This window comes from Falco naumanni, chromosome 3 (genome assembly GCF_017639655.2).
Source record: "Falco naumanni isolate bFalNau1 chromosome 3, bFalNau1.pat, whole genome shotgun sequence".
NCBI classification, from domain to species: domain Eukaryota; kingdom Metazoa; phylum Chordata; class Aves; order Falconiformes; family Falconidae; genus Falco; species Falco naumanni.
The window spans coordinates 95,343,327-95,361,072 of NC_054056.1; the positions used below are offsets into that span (position 1 = coordinate 95,343,327).

At 39.0% G+C, this 17,746-nt stretch overlaps 1 protein-coding gene across 1 annotated transcript in view; it reads right to left on the minus strand.

Annotated features, from left to right (window-relative positions):
• Nucleotides 1-2,196: 2,196 nt before the first annotated feature.
• The window catches only part of DPYS (dihydropyrimidinase), a 35,386-nt gene continuing 19,836 nt past the window's right edge, over nt 2,197-17,746 (minus strand). Inside the window, exons 8-10 of the mRNA XM_040585584.1 lie at nt 9,341-9,548; nt 6,533-6,638; nt 2,197-5,042 (exon numbers count right to left, since the gene is read on the minus strand). Of these exons, the coding sequence (XP_040441518.1) occupies nt 6,564-6,638; nt 9,341-9,548 (283 nt within the window). The 3' untranslated portion in view covers nt 2,197-5,042; nt 6,533-6,563. The remainder of the gene's footprint in view (nt 5,043-6,532; nt 6,639-9,340; nt 9,549-17,746) is intronic.

Consider the following 17,746-nt stretch of genomic DNA (forward strand, 5'->3'; position numbering starts at 1 on the left):
GGTTTGTCTCTAACTGCCTCTCTAGGGCTTGTAAGAAATGCACTCTGCACACAGAACAAGAATCTGAGAAGTCTGGATTTGGCTTTTGATTCATTCATCCCTTTCCTTCCCCCAGCTCACAGCAGCGCTCACAGCTTCCTTTTTAAACATCCTTCACTAGTGTAGAAGCTGTTTGATTTACTGTGAAAAATCCCCCAATTGGATCAAATCTGGTTTGTAAAATTAATGAAAGTCTGACCTGATTGTCTCGTGAAGGTAATACAGAGAGACATGCTAATGCTGCTGACCATCCTGAAGCACAATACAAATGAGGACATTTCCTTTCAACAGCCGTGTTTATGGAACTCTCCTTATCACCACCCCAAAGCCCCGAACTTGGCTTGCCTCACAGCCAAGCTACAGGGTGGTTTTTTTTTTTTGGTGGGTTGTTTTTTTTTTTTTTGTTTTTTTTGGCTGTGCTAGTTTTCTTGCTGCATTCTGTGTGGGCAGCTGGGTCAGAGGATGCTGGGTTTACAACTGCTTTCACCCCAGTCCCTGCTCTGTCAATATTGCCACAATGACTCACTGTGTTTTCATCATGGTTTAAATAGTCCAGAGATGCTTGCAATTAAAGAAGAAACGAACAGGCAAAGCCTTTCCTTCAGTTCTGTTTTACACTGCAAAAGTGGAAAGTAAGGATCAAAGGATCACTCTCTGCTGCTGATGAAATAAAGCCTGAAAATGAGGATGTTCTTGTCGACTTTATGGGCACAGACTTCAAAGTACGTGGACATGCTCGACGGGTGCTGCTGTGCATGCAAACTTCCTTGTCGTTTCATTCCTGATACATAATACCAGCCCTGCCCTCCAGTGGCCCAGCAAAGCTACATGTCCCACTATTGCTGCTCTCTGCAGAGATCCCCTGGTATTCCAGGCTGAAGAAAGAAGCACTGCAGGTGTAGGTGCTTGCACCGCAGCCATCAGCTCTTCACAGGCAGTGAAATGATAGCCAACAGACGACCGGGCAATAAATACATACTGGCTATAAGAGGATTCCTCTAGCAAATGATGGGGAGGGAAGCAATGTTAGGTATGCCAGGATCAGATCTCTCAAATTCCTTCTCTGCTCCTGCACCTGGAATCCACATCTCCAGGGTGAATGGAGTACTAAAGATCCCAGATTTCTTTCTGGTTGGGTAGAGTGATAAAAATAAACAGAGTTTTTTCCTTACTTTAACTTTGTGTTTGAGTCTTCAACCTTTCTATATAAGAGAGAGGAAAGCAGCAAAATCCTAAAGAGAAGTGGCAAGGAGAGGCTGTTCTGTGTTTCAGCCTTGAGAAAACAGATTGTGAGCTTCTCTGTACTGGCATGTATCTCTTCAGAGAAAAAGGGGTTTAACGTAGCAATGCCTCCTCTCAAACAGAGGTAGTCTGCTCTAGCTGAGTGACCAACGGACTGAAGGAAGAATCAAAGAGAGCAAACGTTTTTCTCAGGAGGCGCTGTAGAAGCTTGAGGAATTGTGGCTAAATGGGACAGGATCCAAACATCTTGGAAAAGCGATTGTTGTCTTACTTCCCCATGAAAGGCTCAAGGAAACTGTGTGGGTTGCAGGAGTCATCTCTAAACCAGCTTTCCAACCCAGTGTAGGGTACCTGTTGTCTTAGGACAAAAGTTATAGCACAGCCCCAGCAACAACTTTTGAGAATGAGTAAGCGATAGCTGGGATGACTTTCTAGGACAAATTAAAAAGTCCTGTCAGAGTCTAAAGATGAAGGCAGGACTGAGAGGGCACTCAGTGCTCCTTCCAGTGCTCTAGTTCAGGACCTGTGCTGATGTAAATGTGTTTTATAATCCCATTTGCATCCCAAATTAACTATGTGCCTATTAGAAAAAACATCCTACTGTATTTGGCTTTTCTGTCACTCATTACTGGTTTTGGGATAGGGACCTGGGAAACTCCAAAATTATACCCCTGAGAAGATCCCACTATTAAAGTGTGCCCCTCAGAAGTGGGAAAAAACCAAGGACTGCAGAGCTCTGGAGCCTGACAGTCTCAACTTCAGCAGTAGTGCCTGAATAGCACAGCTGAAATACTTTTGATGTCACACAGCTTCTCAGGGGCAGTTACTTGGCACCTTGTGGCTAGAGACAGGATTCAGGTACTAGGGCCAGCATGTGTCATGGCAAAACAAATACTCATAAATATCACAAACCTGACAGGTTCAACAATTTGTTGCACTGAAGGATTTAAAAATACGGAAAATGCTTTGGTGTAAATCATAGTTCATAATATACAGGTAATTTTTTTTTTTCATGAGAACTGCACAATAGTTAAAACAGTCATTGGAATTAAAAAGTAGGCATTTGGTAAGAACAAAATCCAAAGGATACACACTATAAGGAGAATAATCCATGGTACAGAGCCGTAAATAACAACATAAGGATCAGGAACTCTTTGCTAGTTGTACAGGAAAAAGCTTCCTCATTTCTAATCTAATAAAAATCTGTAGGAAACCTAAAAGAGATTATACATTTATCAACAGACAACACACTTCCATGGTTTGGAGAGCTCAGTTTACAAAATGGGTGTTTATATAACTCATAAACCTACTTGCTGTTATCACACTGTGAAAACACCTGTTTTGAGAAAAATCACTAACTTTGCTCCTTTGGGCTTTCATAATCTGCAGTCCTTTGTATCACTTTGATATCAGCAGGTGTCCCAAGAGCCCAAAGGACATTTGAAAGTCTTGGGCATATCCACAGTATCCAAAGGACTGGCAGCTGCTACTTCTGGGTTTCATTTCTGTCATAATTTGAGTCATTTTAGCCTTGAGTAACTCCCTTAAGCAATACTGAATGTTAAACATAAAGCAATGACATATACTCAATCACTTGAGTGAATTTAGAGCTTTGAGCATCCATAGTTCTCACAACCTTAAACTTATTCTAATTATATTAACTTGTCTTACAGGTACCTGATGCAATTGCACGGCTTTAATAATTGTTAAAACCTGAGGCCTTGCATGGAAGACTCCACACAAATATAAGTTACTGTTAAAAGTAGAAGCTGATCCTTTCTCTCCCATGCTATTTCCCCTGCTCTTCCCAAAATTCTGCTCTTCTTTGAAGGTAGCAAAAAATGAATTAAAAAGAATGGACATGCACTCTTGATGAGACAAAACATAAGAAAAGACAGGCTTCCTTCACACCAGAAATTTCTAATTCTGAGAGGCAAAGATGGGCTAGGTGGAAGGTGGCTGCAGAGCAGACATCTGCACCATAGTCACACATAGTCTCTTTGTAGTTAATGGAGACAACCTGGCATTGCAAGAAAACCACTCATCTCATGCCAAAGATGAACAACACTGGACAGGTTCATCTAGCCTGTTTCAGATCTTGATGCAGAGATGAATAAAGTTTCAAAAGCACCCTTTTCTCTGTTGATTACAGAGGGAGACTAGACAACAAACTCAGATGCAGACAATTGCAGTATAGAAGTCTACACTGAACAGTGAACCCCATTCCCTTGTAATAGCCCTTGTAATAGTGCTGGATACCTGGTTCTGCTGTTCTGCCACTCCAAAGAAAACCTGAGAAATGGGAACTCATGCTAGCTCTCTTCTGAACATTCCCACGATTATCATCCATCATTTTACAAAGAAAATTCTCTTTTACTATTTAGAGACACAAGAACTACTGACCTAATAGGAGTTTGTTTCTCATACAAGCTCATACATCACTGTATGCCTATGAATATAGCAGGAACTACAAGTCTGCTTTCCACTATAAAATTTTAAATAACAGTAATTATATGCTTTCTGTGTCTGTCTTAAAATATGAGTCTTTCTGTGCCTATTTGACCCATGGGTTACACAGAAGTATGGGTTATACTGTTTCTACATATAGGACAACAAACTCACTGTACAGGTGTGTCTGTGTTGGCCTTATTTCTCTCTTTAAATATTCCCCAGTGGCAGCTGCTTAAAAAGAAGCGCTATCATGTATGGAATTGCAACTTCAAACAACATTCTAGGTTTATGCAACTTCAGACAACATTCTAGGTTTTTGACACAAAACCTGCCTAGACATGGTAACAGAATCATGCCTCTAAGAATACAATTACCTCTTAGATGGGAAATCAGATAAATTGAGTAAATGAGGTGCTTTTTCCTTAAATTAGGAATCCTGTCCTACAAAACCAAACTATTAGTCACATCAGGAAAAAACTCACATCTTCAGTAAAAGAAGTTTTTCTTTAAATAAATGTATTATGCTCTTGCCCTGGTGATCCCACTTCCTAAACCTTCAAATTACAAGTGGTGTCTCTCTATAAAGCCAGAACACAAAGGAGTATTGCAGGTGAGTTCATCAGTATGGTTATCAAAGCTTTGCCTAGGGTGTAGCAAAGGAAACACTCAAACATACTAAAAAAATACCTGACTGAGCAGCTGGCAGGGACAAAATGTATAAACTCCTTTAAAGATAGAGACAGGGAGATGTAGCAGCAGATCTAAAATTGTGACAGTTCCCCTACATCAACAATTTTCTGTACCTGACCCCATACAGGAAGAGAAAAACAAAAATCCAAATTCAGCATCTGCTATCAGAGTTCTCCACATTGCTAAGCTCAACAGAGATCTTCCTAACACATGAAATTAGATAATTAGGATTCATCTCCTGTGACCTAACAGAGCAATAATGTAGAAAATGTGCTTAAAGGTCACTTCTCATTGTTTTTACTTTGTGGGTTAGTTGATACCTTCTAAAGATAAATATTAAGAAATACCATCCCCAAACTTACCTCCTTTAAGAACCTACAGAGCTGCTGCCACGTTATAATTGTAACTATTAATTTATTATTACTCCATTCCAGTTCTTATAACAAAATGCCTTTTAAAGAGAATTTGTAATGACAACTTTCATGCAGCAAGCCCAGCATAATGTTTATTGGTTACTGGTGTTCATTGTTGGCTCTTGAGAAGTTGATTGTGGATTGATTGCTGGATCCAGAATGCACTGCTTCAGTGGGGACAGCAGGGTTATTTTCATTTGCTTTTATCTACAGAGAAGAAAAAGACAATATGATATAATCTTCCAAAAGAAAATCGCTGCTTTGCAATTTGTCACTCAGAGAGGCAATAATGGAGAAAGAGTGCTAGGAGCTAGAAAGAATGATTATTGCTCCCTCACTCTATTGCAGCTTTAGCCTTTAGTCCTCTCTGTTACAAAAGCTTTCTCCCTTATGACAGAGGAAAACAAATAGGATGCTGCACTCTTGCTGCTACTGATGCCCTGATGAGGTTCACTGCGAGGTAGCTTTAAAGGAATGATACAACAATATGTGGAAAAGCTAACTTCACCCTCCCACCATTGCAGGTTTGTTCCTGTCCCCATATTAATAACCACTAACAGACTCATTTTATGTGAGGCAGGAACTGGGGCTTCATCCAACTACTGGGAAATCATTTCTCAAACTAGCTGACCGCATTGGTGGTACATATAGGCACCCAAAAACTCAGCCTGGATTTTACCATGCTTACTGCCACCCACTGTCCCCCAGCCCATACTAATCAACGCCCCTGCTGTAGCAGACAACATTTCAGCTGCGGTTGGCTTACAACAGCATGATGTCTCAATTGTGCTTGCTGAAGTTCTTTTACTTTTTCCTGAAATATTTCTTCTGATTGTTAAACAGTTAGAGAGTGGGGTGTTGTTGCCTAGCCTAGCCCTTCTCCCCACCTGCTTTATCCTACCCATTTGTTGCACTGCACTGATCCTCACTAGGTTCTTCTGAGAGACAGTTCAACTCACTTAGCCAACAGAAAACTAACCCAGAAAAAGGAAGCTGTTTTCTGCTGATTTAGCAAGTAAATTAGCTCATGGAAAGATCTACTGAACACCAGGGCGTATATTGTTGAGGGACTGTCAATAACCAAGCTACACGCTGTGGACACTGGAGAGGAGGGAAGAGGAGATGCTGGATGTTATTGCTCTGTTAGCAGCACTGAGCCTTACAGTAGCTCAGCGATCCAGCAGAACGCTACTGGCATTGACTGCAGCACCTCTCTTGTGTGAAGACAGCTGTTGTCTTTGCAAAACAGATCTATCAGCTTAACCCAAACAGTACAATCCGTGGAGAGTTATTTTCTGTAACACAGGGACACTAAAGAATTTAATTTTTCACATCAAGCCGGTTTTTGTTTTTTATCTGTAAATTTGCAATCCAAACATTTATGCTTTGTTTATCCTCCTGGTGTTAACTGAACTCAGGTTTTCTATGGGCTTTCATACCCATATCTCAGTCTAGCAGTTAAACTCCATTTATTTCTTTTGAAATTTTAAAATTAAGCTCCGTTCAGAAAGAGGTCCTCCACACCTGGGTTGCCACACATTATCATCAAACGTGAAGATACCAAGACAATTCAGCTTCTGAGAGGGTTTATTTCAGCCAAGCCAGTCACAAGCTAGATGGCCTGCTACACTTTTGTTTTCTTGACGTTTCAGAGAAGCATTACGTAAAGTAGTTCTCACTAATCAAAACACAGTTACCTGCAAGAGCCAAAACTGGGGAATGAACCTATTATTTTGGTGCGACAGGTGTTCCTGAGACCGCGCCTGTATACGGTGCTCTCTTAACAGGAATAGGCTGACAGACCTGCAACAAAACATTTCAAATCTTTCACCATTATTTGTCTTCACCATGCAATTGCTAATTGGACACAATCAAAATAGCAGTCCTCTGATAACCCAGCTTTGTATGTTATGCATCCCAACAATTTTGTCAAACGTCTCTCTTGAAAAGGTCCCTTACACTGGGATTAAATTGTTCAGTTCTCAGTTTTCATCAGGACCTGGGTGGCTTAATCTGTTCAGCACTGTAACAAAGCAATTCTAAACACATTTTTTCAAAGAAGCAACTGATCATGTTCCACCTTATTTTCTTGATGCTTCTCCCTTCCTTAGTCCAACAGGCAGAAGCCCTGAGATTATGGTACATAATTAATTCGGATATGCTGGAAAACAATCAGAAATCAATGAATCTGGTTGCTTCTGTATGTTTTTTAAATCTTGGTTCAGCTACTTCAGGATATCCCAGGAGAGAACAGGTACAGAGGAAATACATCTGAGCTGCGCTCAAGCTATAAGCTTGTTCTTTGTTAGAGTAATCACATTTTCCAGTGATGCTCTTAATATAGGTAAGAGGTTAATGACCATCAGTGAAACAAAACAAATCCTGCCTTGTGTGGATATCTACCATCCACCACCCCAGTTGCTGGCTACAGGAGGTTGAGCTGATTGAAAAATCACTTCTTAAGAAACGCTACACTTGATGTTTTTGTTAAGAGAAAATTCTCTCTAGCTTTGATGGGAAATGGAAACCATCACATTCACCGAAGTCTTTCAGAAATTCTATAATTATCAAATTCTTTATAAATTTTCTTTTAGTTTTGATACTAATCATCCGCTAACAAAAGATATAAAGCTTTAGCAGAGATGCCAGGATCTGGAGCAACTAAAACTCAGTTAGGCTTAAGAAAGCACCTAATTATTAATAACTGCAACATGTTATCTTACACGGAAAGGAATGTTCCAAGTTTTTGTTGGTGTAATGCCATACAAATCTGTTTTCAATAGCTAGTTTCTATTAACATTACCTGGTTTTATTTTGCATGAAAAGTCAAAGGGATCAACATTGCACAACACAGTGCTATAATAATCAGCAGTCCTCCTTAGAAAAGTATCAATGTCCAGTGGATTAAATAGAATTATGGGCACATACAACTTTGTGCATAATGCATATCCCACTAAAGATAGATCCAAAGGACGATTTTTAAGAGGAACACTATAGAAGGAATCTATCTAGATTAATGTAGAATGAATCTACGGTAGGTGAGTAGTTCTCACTATTTAGCCTGTGAGACCATCTTATCTGCAGCTGGCCATGGAATTGCATGACCTTTGGAGCAATTGTTTCAATTCAGTTACATGTTCAGTGGAAAGGGAAGACCTCTTCTCCACACAAAATCACAGTTTGGACTACTGATTCACTTTTTGACTAGATCTGGGAAGTCCAGGCACAGATTATTTTCTTTGCCTTTCCTTTCCCCCAGGAATATATAACATTTGTGGACAGATTTAAATGAGGAATAGAGTTTCAAAATAAAAAGCAAAGTAGAAACAGCATAGTGAGATGCTAACATAATGCAAGTAATTTACACTGACTTGTATTGGTAAAAAAAAAAAAAAAAAGAAAAGAAGAAAAAAAGAAAAAAGAAATAAAGAAAAGAAAATTAAAAGAAAAGTGTTCCTTTATCTTTGGAAAGCCCAAAAATGCAATAAACCATTTTTTGTTCTTAATTCCCAGCGGAAACCTTTATGCTCATGAGGGGAATTCCCTGCCTATCTACTGCATTATATGTATCAACTCACAGACAGCCCACCAGCTCCTGTGAAACTGTGGTCTTTGGAGGGAAGACTCACTCAGCCACTTCTATATGCCTTTCTTACTCCATCAAGACAACAGCAGGAAGCAATATACAGAATTATCTTGAAAGCATTTCAATGGGCCGTATCTCAGATGGACACTAGTCTGATTCAACTTTTAGATTCATCAGTGAATCCCACTGATTCAGGTTTTGATTTTAAAATATAGTTAGTCTGGGTGGTTTTGAAAATCCTACTCACGCTAAGTAACGCTAAGGACACAAAAGCATTCTTCATGAATGCATATATGGTAAATAGGCACTGAAAAGTCAATCTTACTATATTTTGCAATATGTCACTCAAAAAAACCCCAAACAAACAAAAAAATAAAGCAAGAGCTTGAACAGAGCTATCTTGCTTGGTCCAGCAGTGCACTTCACACATGTTCAGGTTTTAACACATTCTTACTGGAACAGAGCCAATTGTTCAATATTCTACAGGGGTTTGCTCCAAATATATGATCCATAAAAGAGTTAGAAAATTATTGATTTCTTCCTCAGTGTAAGATTTCTTCCTGCATATGATGCTCAGCCTCTCTGATTTTCAGTTAAATCAGTAATTAAATGTATTAGTTAGATTACTCATGAGCAAAGCTTTGTCCACTTTTATTGCAAGTGGGACATGTTTATTTTGTGAAGTACCCAGGTTTAGTCTATGAGCTGTACAGACTACCCTAAGAGCAGGAACTTGCCTGTGATATTTTTCTGTAAGATAGAGAGTAATAAAAATTGAGTCTTTTGTTTCATTTCCTCCCACCTTGGCAGATTTTGATTAGTAAGGGAAATTACTACTGAATCCCCAAAACTCTCTTCCCAAGAGCTAGTTATCCTCATGTTGCACAAAGCATTACAGAGATTTATTAGTTTAATTAACCTGTTCCCGCTGCCTGACTCGTTTGTAGACATATGGAGGGAATGGTGGACGGGAGACATATTTGCCTTCTCCTGCTGTGACATTGAAAGCTCCGCCTTCATAAACCACTTTGCCTCTTGAAACTGTCACAACTGGGACTCCATGGCAGACCATTCCTTCAAATATATTGAAGTTGTTGGCCTGGTGATGTGTCTTTGCAGATATTGTCCTGTGTTTACAAAGCAAAACAACAACTAAAATTACTATGATCCTTGCATTTTACTTCATTATAAAATTCTGAGAAATTGATACAGGAAGGAAATTTAGCAGCATTATTAAACTACGACATTGTACAGTACATCATGGAACAGCTGTAAAAATAGGATAGAGCAATAACATTTCATTGAACAGTAATTGAATTTCAAAAGAATGAAGGGGGAGTCAAAAGGAAAGACCTTTGCAGCCTTGAAATGCAAAATTTTCCACTAGAAAGAGATGAGTGGGAAAAAAATCAGATTGTAATATTTTATTTGGATAACATTATTTCATTCAGCCTTGTCAAGCAAATACCTATGCACAAGAAGGTCAGAAGCTCTCACTTTTTAGCTAAAATGACTTGCAATTTCAGGTTTGAAAAGTATGGCTGCAATATTCCAAAGATTGAGACTCACAAATAGCACAAAGACTATTTCACTGGAAAGTCAGTAGATGGTAATGAATTTTGGTAACTCTTAATGTGAGTTGGACTGATCCAGTGACTGACAGCCCAAATATCTCAATGCTGCCAAACAATAACGACAACATCACACTTCTACTTACCTTTCCTCCAAGGGTATTAAGCAAATTATAATCTTAGACCTCAACAGTATTCATTGGAGCTATGGTATTATTGCTTTGCTTATGCACAGACTTCATTCTTTATAATCACCATTTTTCTAGCCAATTTCTCCAACCCTAACTGGCTACATTAAAGGCAGTGCCAGTGCTAGAGCTGACATTAGCATCTGGAAATGCAGACTGTGTGTACTTCCTTCACTATTTATTTTCCCTGCTGAGCTACTTGCTATCTGCTGTATCTAATATGGGTCACATGATTTTGAATTTTGGTTTAATTTATTAGCTTCTTGTTTCCAATTTACGTTTTTGGAGGGTTTTAAAAATAATTTGGAGAGTTTCTATTTTATCATCATCTGTAATTTCTGAAATGAAGGAAGCTTCACGCTTTTGGCTAGCAGTCAGAATTTTCCAGAATAAGTGCTAACACAATCAAAAACCCAACATGCATATATAGCATTAACAGTATTCCAAAGTTCATACAATTTGAAAAAGAATTATCAAAGTCAAAATAATATGAAATATAATAGATTAAAATACTGATCTATTTGGAGAAGAATTTTCTAAACTTCAGTTAACATCTTTATCAAAATGAGAAAACCACAAAAACCCTATATCTTTCTTGAAGTATAGCCATTTTCAAAACCAATCACGTATCAACTATTCCAAACAAATACTTATACAAAGGAAAAAAGAATTTTTGGAAGGATACTTGGTTTTCCTTTCATATCATTCTGTTGAACTAAGAGAAATTGGTTTTATTAAGGACTACATTTAAATATTGGTGGCAACTGACTTTTTAAAGGTTGTATATATAGAAATTCTATGACCAATCTGCCCAAATGAATAAAATCTCTTCCTTATTCAGTACACCTTGGACAGAAAACTTAGACATGTCTGATCACCAGTATCAGCATCATCTTGTAGATTCACGGTGGAAAGAGTGAGCACTAGGAGTCAGACCTCTTGTATTCACCAGTCCTACGAATACCATTGAACAACTTCATCCATGGGTGTTATAATAGCCCTGCAAAGAGCTTGTTGCTTATTGCTTTACCCTTATGGGTCAAATTGCTAGAACAGTAAATAAGAACAACTGTAACATAATTATCTTTAGCATTCTCTGGGTATACATCATATCTGTTAGCACAATAGCACTGGGACACGAGAAGAAAAATTAAAAAGGTAATCTGATCAGACTAACAAAAAAATCAGCAAGATCCTTCAACTCAACATGTTTAAATGTGCTAGAGCAGGATCACTAGAGGTAAACATGCCTCAGAGGTAAGTACATCCTTCATAAAAAGATATAAAATGAATGGAAGTTAGCGCATTTAAAAGTAATATCCGTTTGTACAGCTAAACCTTACAATATGACAAAACATATTTCCCAGAGCTTGTCTCAACAACAAACTTGTATAGAACTCATTTATAACTTTTCTGTTGAAACAAGCCTTAGGTCATGCTGCCCTTTCTGAAGGTGAAGCACATTCTCCCTGGTGGAGATCAGCAAAACGTGTCTGAGATTTAACCCTTTGACATTATCAATGGCAGTGAAAGTTTCAGGTAGCAAGTGAGCAAACAATGAAAACAGAACTAGACAGTGTGCTTGGCTCTGCAGCTCGTAACAGCAACCTTATGCAACAGACTGTTTACTGCTGTATCAGCCATTTCAGCAGCAGGCAGCTTGCTAGGAATCTTAGCAAAATTCCAATGTTTACTCTGAATGTCTGAACACTACTGACCACTCCACTAATGGCAAGAACATCTGTAACCTAGTTATAATTCAAGAAACCAAGACTGCCACCACAGTGAAGTATAACATAACGGTTGTCTCCAGCACCCTAAGTGACGTCTGACGTAAGGGATTACTCAGCATGAGAGAGCAGCTTCTGACTCCAGGCTTCAAAAACCTGTATTGGGTTTTTTTAAATAAAATTTTAAAAATTCTCTAGTTCTGGTTATAAATTACAGTGGCTTTTGTTTCAAGCAACCCTTTCTCGGAGACTGAGGTCAGAATGAGTACTTCAACATTTAAAGAACATTCTCCTCTACAAAGAGGATACCGCAAAGACATCAGACTCTGCTTTGTTCCTACTTACATCAATGTTTCCATGTAATTCACTTAATCTGCTTTTGATATACAACTGTGTTGCAAGGAGGTTTTAGGAGATCAGTATAAAAATTGACATGCCTCTAGTACCAGAGGAAAAAATGCTTCTGAAATTGCCTTTTTTCCAACCCAGTGCTTCTGTCCAACAAATTTACAGTCAAATAGCAATTATTTTAGTCTAAGAGCAACTACCAGATTTTCTCTGACTGTGTGAGCATCCAGTGACTAGTAATGGTCTATGTGAGAAAGGGCTTTACAAACACTTGTAGAATATTCTATCTAAATAAACTACAAACTGAAGTTTGAAATTTAGAAAAGAGCACCAAATTAGACTAATGCAGCAAGCTGTAGGGTAAAATTCAAGACTGTGCAGGTGGTCAGCTCAGAAATTATGTCCTGAAGCTTTGTTGAGGAGTTAGAGGTCCAGTTTCCATTTCGAATCAAACACAACCCAGCAGCACCACAAACATGCCTACGTCTCAGTCAAAGCCTAAGATACTAAACAGTGAGTTACAGTCAGGCAGGACGGGAAACTGGATGAAGGGAAACCATTAGACATTAGAGTTGTCTTCTACCCCCCATAATGCATAGAACATGAAGCCACATCAGCCCAGTGAAGGTGGATCTGTTGGACTAAAGTGAACTCTAGAACCTAAACTTTGACTGCTGTGAGGATTATCACTTTAATTTTCAAGGTAGGCATAAGAAAATGAAGAATTTCTTTAGTTTCAATGGAAACTAGATGCATACCTGTAGTTTTCTTAAAAAAATTCCAGGTACAGGAATATGAAGGAATTCTGTAGTCGACCACCCTTAGGCAAGAACAGCTGCTCAACATTTCAGTAGAGGACACCTATTTTATAATTAATTAATTAATTTAAAACAGTAATAAAGGAAGCAAAAATGACCTGAATCTGTTGTTTAAGAGAAAACAACTGCTTTGTTGACAGCTGCCATAGAAAACAAACTTATGTAAGAGTCAGTATGTGATCTGTAAGCAACTTCTTTCAGTGCTTGCAATGCAGTATCTCTAAGCTTTTCGGAGCTGGGGGTAGGTGAGAAATACCAGTTTGCTGAGGATAGTATCAGCCTTTGCAAGTTGCCTTTTCACATCACCTTCAGATGTGATTGAACTCTCCATATTGCTAACTTGCTTTTCTAAATTCTGGAAAAAATAAATAGATGGTTCATCTTTCATTGCTGAGCCACCACTCACTTAAGTTGAACTTTTTTAATGCTAAAGAGTCAGTTTTATTTAAAAAAAAGGTAAAGGAGGAGGGGAAAAAGAGAGGAAAAAGAAGAAAGAGAGTCTTAAAATCTATGTGCAAAAACACTAGCTATAAGCCCATAATGTGGATTAAAATCACTGTGGCCTCTTCTATATTAAGGAATTGCAGTAACTGCACATGCAAATACATGCAGGCAACTATTCATAAAGTTGTATTCCTCACCTTTTTAAAAATATATACATGTTTAAGTAAGCATTGCTTTTGAGTAGCCATATGAAGTGAGGAGATTTGTGTATAAAATAACAGATGCAAGAAGAGGTAGGAAGTTAATGTTCGGGAGCTCCAAGTCAAAATGACTTATCTGAGGGGATGGGATCTTTATTTCATGCAATCATATCTCCTAAAATTCATCATTTTAAGGTAGGTAGAGAATTACAACTATATTATTTTTTTGATTTGTCTCTATCTCATTTGTCAACAATACCATCAGTCTGGTCTTACTAGTCACTCCAAACTGATATGGGATGGAAGTGAAAATTGTCAAACTGTATAATGGGCAGGAGGGAAACAGTAATGAGAAACTAAGCTCACAGAAAAGCATAAAAAGAGAGGAAAATACAAATTAGTCTGTTTAATGACTAAAGAAGATCTGGAAGCGATTACCAGGGAGAAAAAGGCAAGGTTATATAAGAAGAAAATAAGAGATTTTTTTTTTTTTGTAAAGTTTCTAAGATTCAGTTCTCTAAAGAGAGCAGCTGACATTTTGCAAGACAGCAAGTTACTAGGGAAACATACATCATGCTCTCTCAGAGAGGTTTATTTTGTTACAGTTCACATAACCACAGAGTTGTGGAGGTTGGAAAGCATCTCTGGAGATCATCTATTCCAAGCCCTCTGCTCTGATCAGGGTCAGCAAAAGTTGGTTTCTCAGGGCCCTGTTCAATCAGGTTTTAAGTATCTCCTAAGATGGGGACTCCACAATGTCTTTGGGCAATCTGTGCAACTTGATAATCCTCACAGAAAAAAAAAATGTTATTTCTTAAGATTAAATGGAATTTTATGTATTTTAACTTGTGCCTATTGTTTCTTTCTCCGTGTTCCCTTAATTTGAAATTACAGGCCTTTGACAAGAACTGTGATTCTAGTGAATTAGTGTACATTCATGCATGCACACACTTGCACTTGTGAAAAAGAATATGGGGCTATTGAAAGTACCAGAACATACTTGTCCTGTGCAACACATATTTGTATGCCACATTATTTCATTTTGCCTCATTGTGTCTAGATGCAGTTATCTGTATACTCAGTATTCAAAATCATGTTCATTCATCAAAACAGTAAAACAGTTGCAGTATTATTTATTCTAATCATCTGCTAACATCTTGGTTTCTTTCTCTTTCACGTTATGAAAAATTACAGCTAGTTGCCTGGCGAAGAGTACTTAAATGTTGTGACTTGTCTCCACTTGAGCATCTGAGGCTGAAAACTTGACTACAAATGAGATAGATATAGGCTGCAGATTTTGGTTCTAACAAATGCAAAAGATTTATCCATGAACATATCTACAAGCAAACAAAGGCATCAAGGGATCATATGCCAGCAGACTGGAACACCCTGACTTCTCTGGTTTGCATCCAGTGACTGTTTCCCCTAAACCAGGGGTCCTCAAACTTTTTAACCAGGGGGCCGGCGCGCGGATGCAGTGGCAGGCAGTCATCTGCGGCTGCTTGGTTTCCCCCCCCAACCCCCGGCGGGGGGTCTGTAAATACCGGGGGCTGGATTGAGGACCCTGGGGGGCCGTATCCAGCCTGCAGGCCGTAGTTTGAGGACCCCTGCCCTAAACCAACACTGGAAACAGGGGCTACAAACCATGTCTTCCCTAGTCATATCATAGAAGCTATATTACAGAGAACACAGCCTTTTCCTCCCTCTCCTCCTCACCTGAGGTCTCTGCGTTCCCTGCCAGTCAGGGATGCCCCTCCAGCAGCCATGTGCTCGGGGCTGCCACCGTCACTGCCATGCTCAGGGCTGAGCCCAGCTCCACTGACCCACGTGGGGCACACTCTGGGCCTGACAAAGAGGGCCACTCCAGCGGAGCCCAAGGAGGGTGGGGTGAGAGACTTCTACCTGCACAGCTGGCTCTGCCTCTGCGTTCCAAAGCAGCTAAAATTTGGTGAGTGGGAAACTGGTGGGTGAGGCTTCCCAGACTGCATGCAGTTATAATGAAGTGGCGGGACTCGGAAAGTTTAAATCCATTTGAGACAGGTTTTTTTATCACTACAGGTCTTTGATCTTGACTTTGGGGCCTGATCCAGGGCTTATTTGCAAGACTCCAACAGACTACATTGAGTTTATTGGGCCCTAATACTTGCCAGGAGCTGAATATCTCTTCTGAGATCTTTAGCTCTTTCTGCCCCTACTTACAAGGGATGCTTAGCTCTTTCCATGGTCTGAATTGGGTACTGCAGTATTTAGATTCCTTGCTGAGCATTTCTGAAACAAGCCCTAGAGATTTTGTTTTCTTACTTGCTTTCAAATATCTAAAGGTGTCAGCTATAAAGGACACTGACTTGCTGACAGGTGGTGTTCTCCTCTCCTTGCTTACTCTGCCCCCTCCTTCTGGAATAGTCTTCACAGTTACTTTTGTTTCACAGACTTGGGCTGTGACATTATTTGTGTGCAAAGAAGTGTGTGAAAGAAGTCAGTGAACATTCTTGATCAAAGCACAGATTAAAATAAGATGGTACAGTGAGTACACATTTGCTGCCTACCTGCGTTTTCCCTAGGAGCTCTCACAAAACAATCCTGTGTGCACAGGATGTATTTGGGATGCTGAGGGTGTTGAGGTCTGCAAGATGATGTTTGGTGGTAAATGGCTTCAATAAAGCAAGAGGTCTCTTTCGTATTTCTGTATTTTTAATGAATATGCAATAAGGAAGCTAAGAAATAGATATAACCTGGAAGAACTCATAACCTTTCTTATCCAATGCTGTTTCTGACTAATTTATACATTTAATGCGTTTCTTTCTAATAATGCTTGCTTTCATGCAGAACTTGCTAAAACCAGTACTGAGAAGCTTTTAAATACTGTAGCAAATCTGACAACTGTTCATATAATATTTTCTGCAGGAATTAGCCGAAAATACTACAGAAATAGACCAGTCAGTGAAGCTAACCTGTAGAAGGAAAGCCTCAAACAAAGTGGCAGAGTGCTGGAAGTGGAACCTTGAATTGCAATTGCTCCTAGCTTTCAGAGCTGTCATGTAGAATTCACTAGGTTTTTATAATCTAGAAAGAGAAAATCCTGTGTGCCAAGATAGCACCCAACATGTTACTATTGTGCAATTATGTGGGAGGGGAAATGTAGCCAGTTTTGTAAGGATATACATTTTAAGAGCTTCACTACCTTTCAGAATGACTTCAGAATCTTCCCTATAGACTTCCTCTGACAGATTGTGATAATACCAGTTCCTCACAGCAATACTTCAGCAATTGTCTAACTCTTCAGGCTGGTATCAGCCAGTATTTGGAGACTATAGCAACACAGCATCAAATCAGAACTGGAAAACTGCATTTTCCTCTTACAAGATTTAGATTTTCAAACAAGAAAAAAAAAGTCATGCTCAAAAGAGGAAAGACTTAGCAAGAAAGAGGAACAAGCCTACTGTGAAACTGAAAATCACTCCCCAGAGTCAACAAAGCAGATGAGGCTGCATCTTGTGTAATATCCTAAATGGTTGAAGTCCATTATCTAGATCTTTTTTTTTTTTTTTTCTGCTGGGCTGTTTATGCCCTCTTCAGGATTTATAGTGAAATGAATAGACAAGCACTAGTGAGATTTATGTATACTTATTCATGTAGTTCACACAATTGTACCTGCAGAGAGGCATGTTCTTAGCAAAGTTATAGAGATAAACACTGGGAACAGTACCAGATCAGGAAAAAAGTATTAGATGAACTTAAAATTAGCTTGCTCAGTAAGAAAATAGAGTGTAATGCCCCTTCACAGCTGCAGTGGGTAAAAAGGCAATTGGAACACTCAGGAGAGGGTGAAGGGAGGCAGAAAGAATGTTTGGGAGGAAAAAGGATAAATAAATACAGGAGCTGACAAAGCACCTTGAGAACAATATCAGAACTCTGCTATGCTTCTAGATTCATTTGTCACCAGGGAAGAGTAGAAGTGAGCTCAGAAAAGAATCCCTCAGTTTGTTGTTGTTTGTTTGTTGTTTTTTTTTTTAATTGGAGTTCATA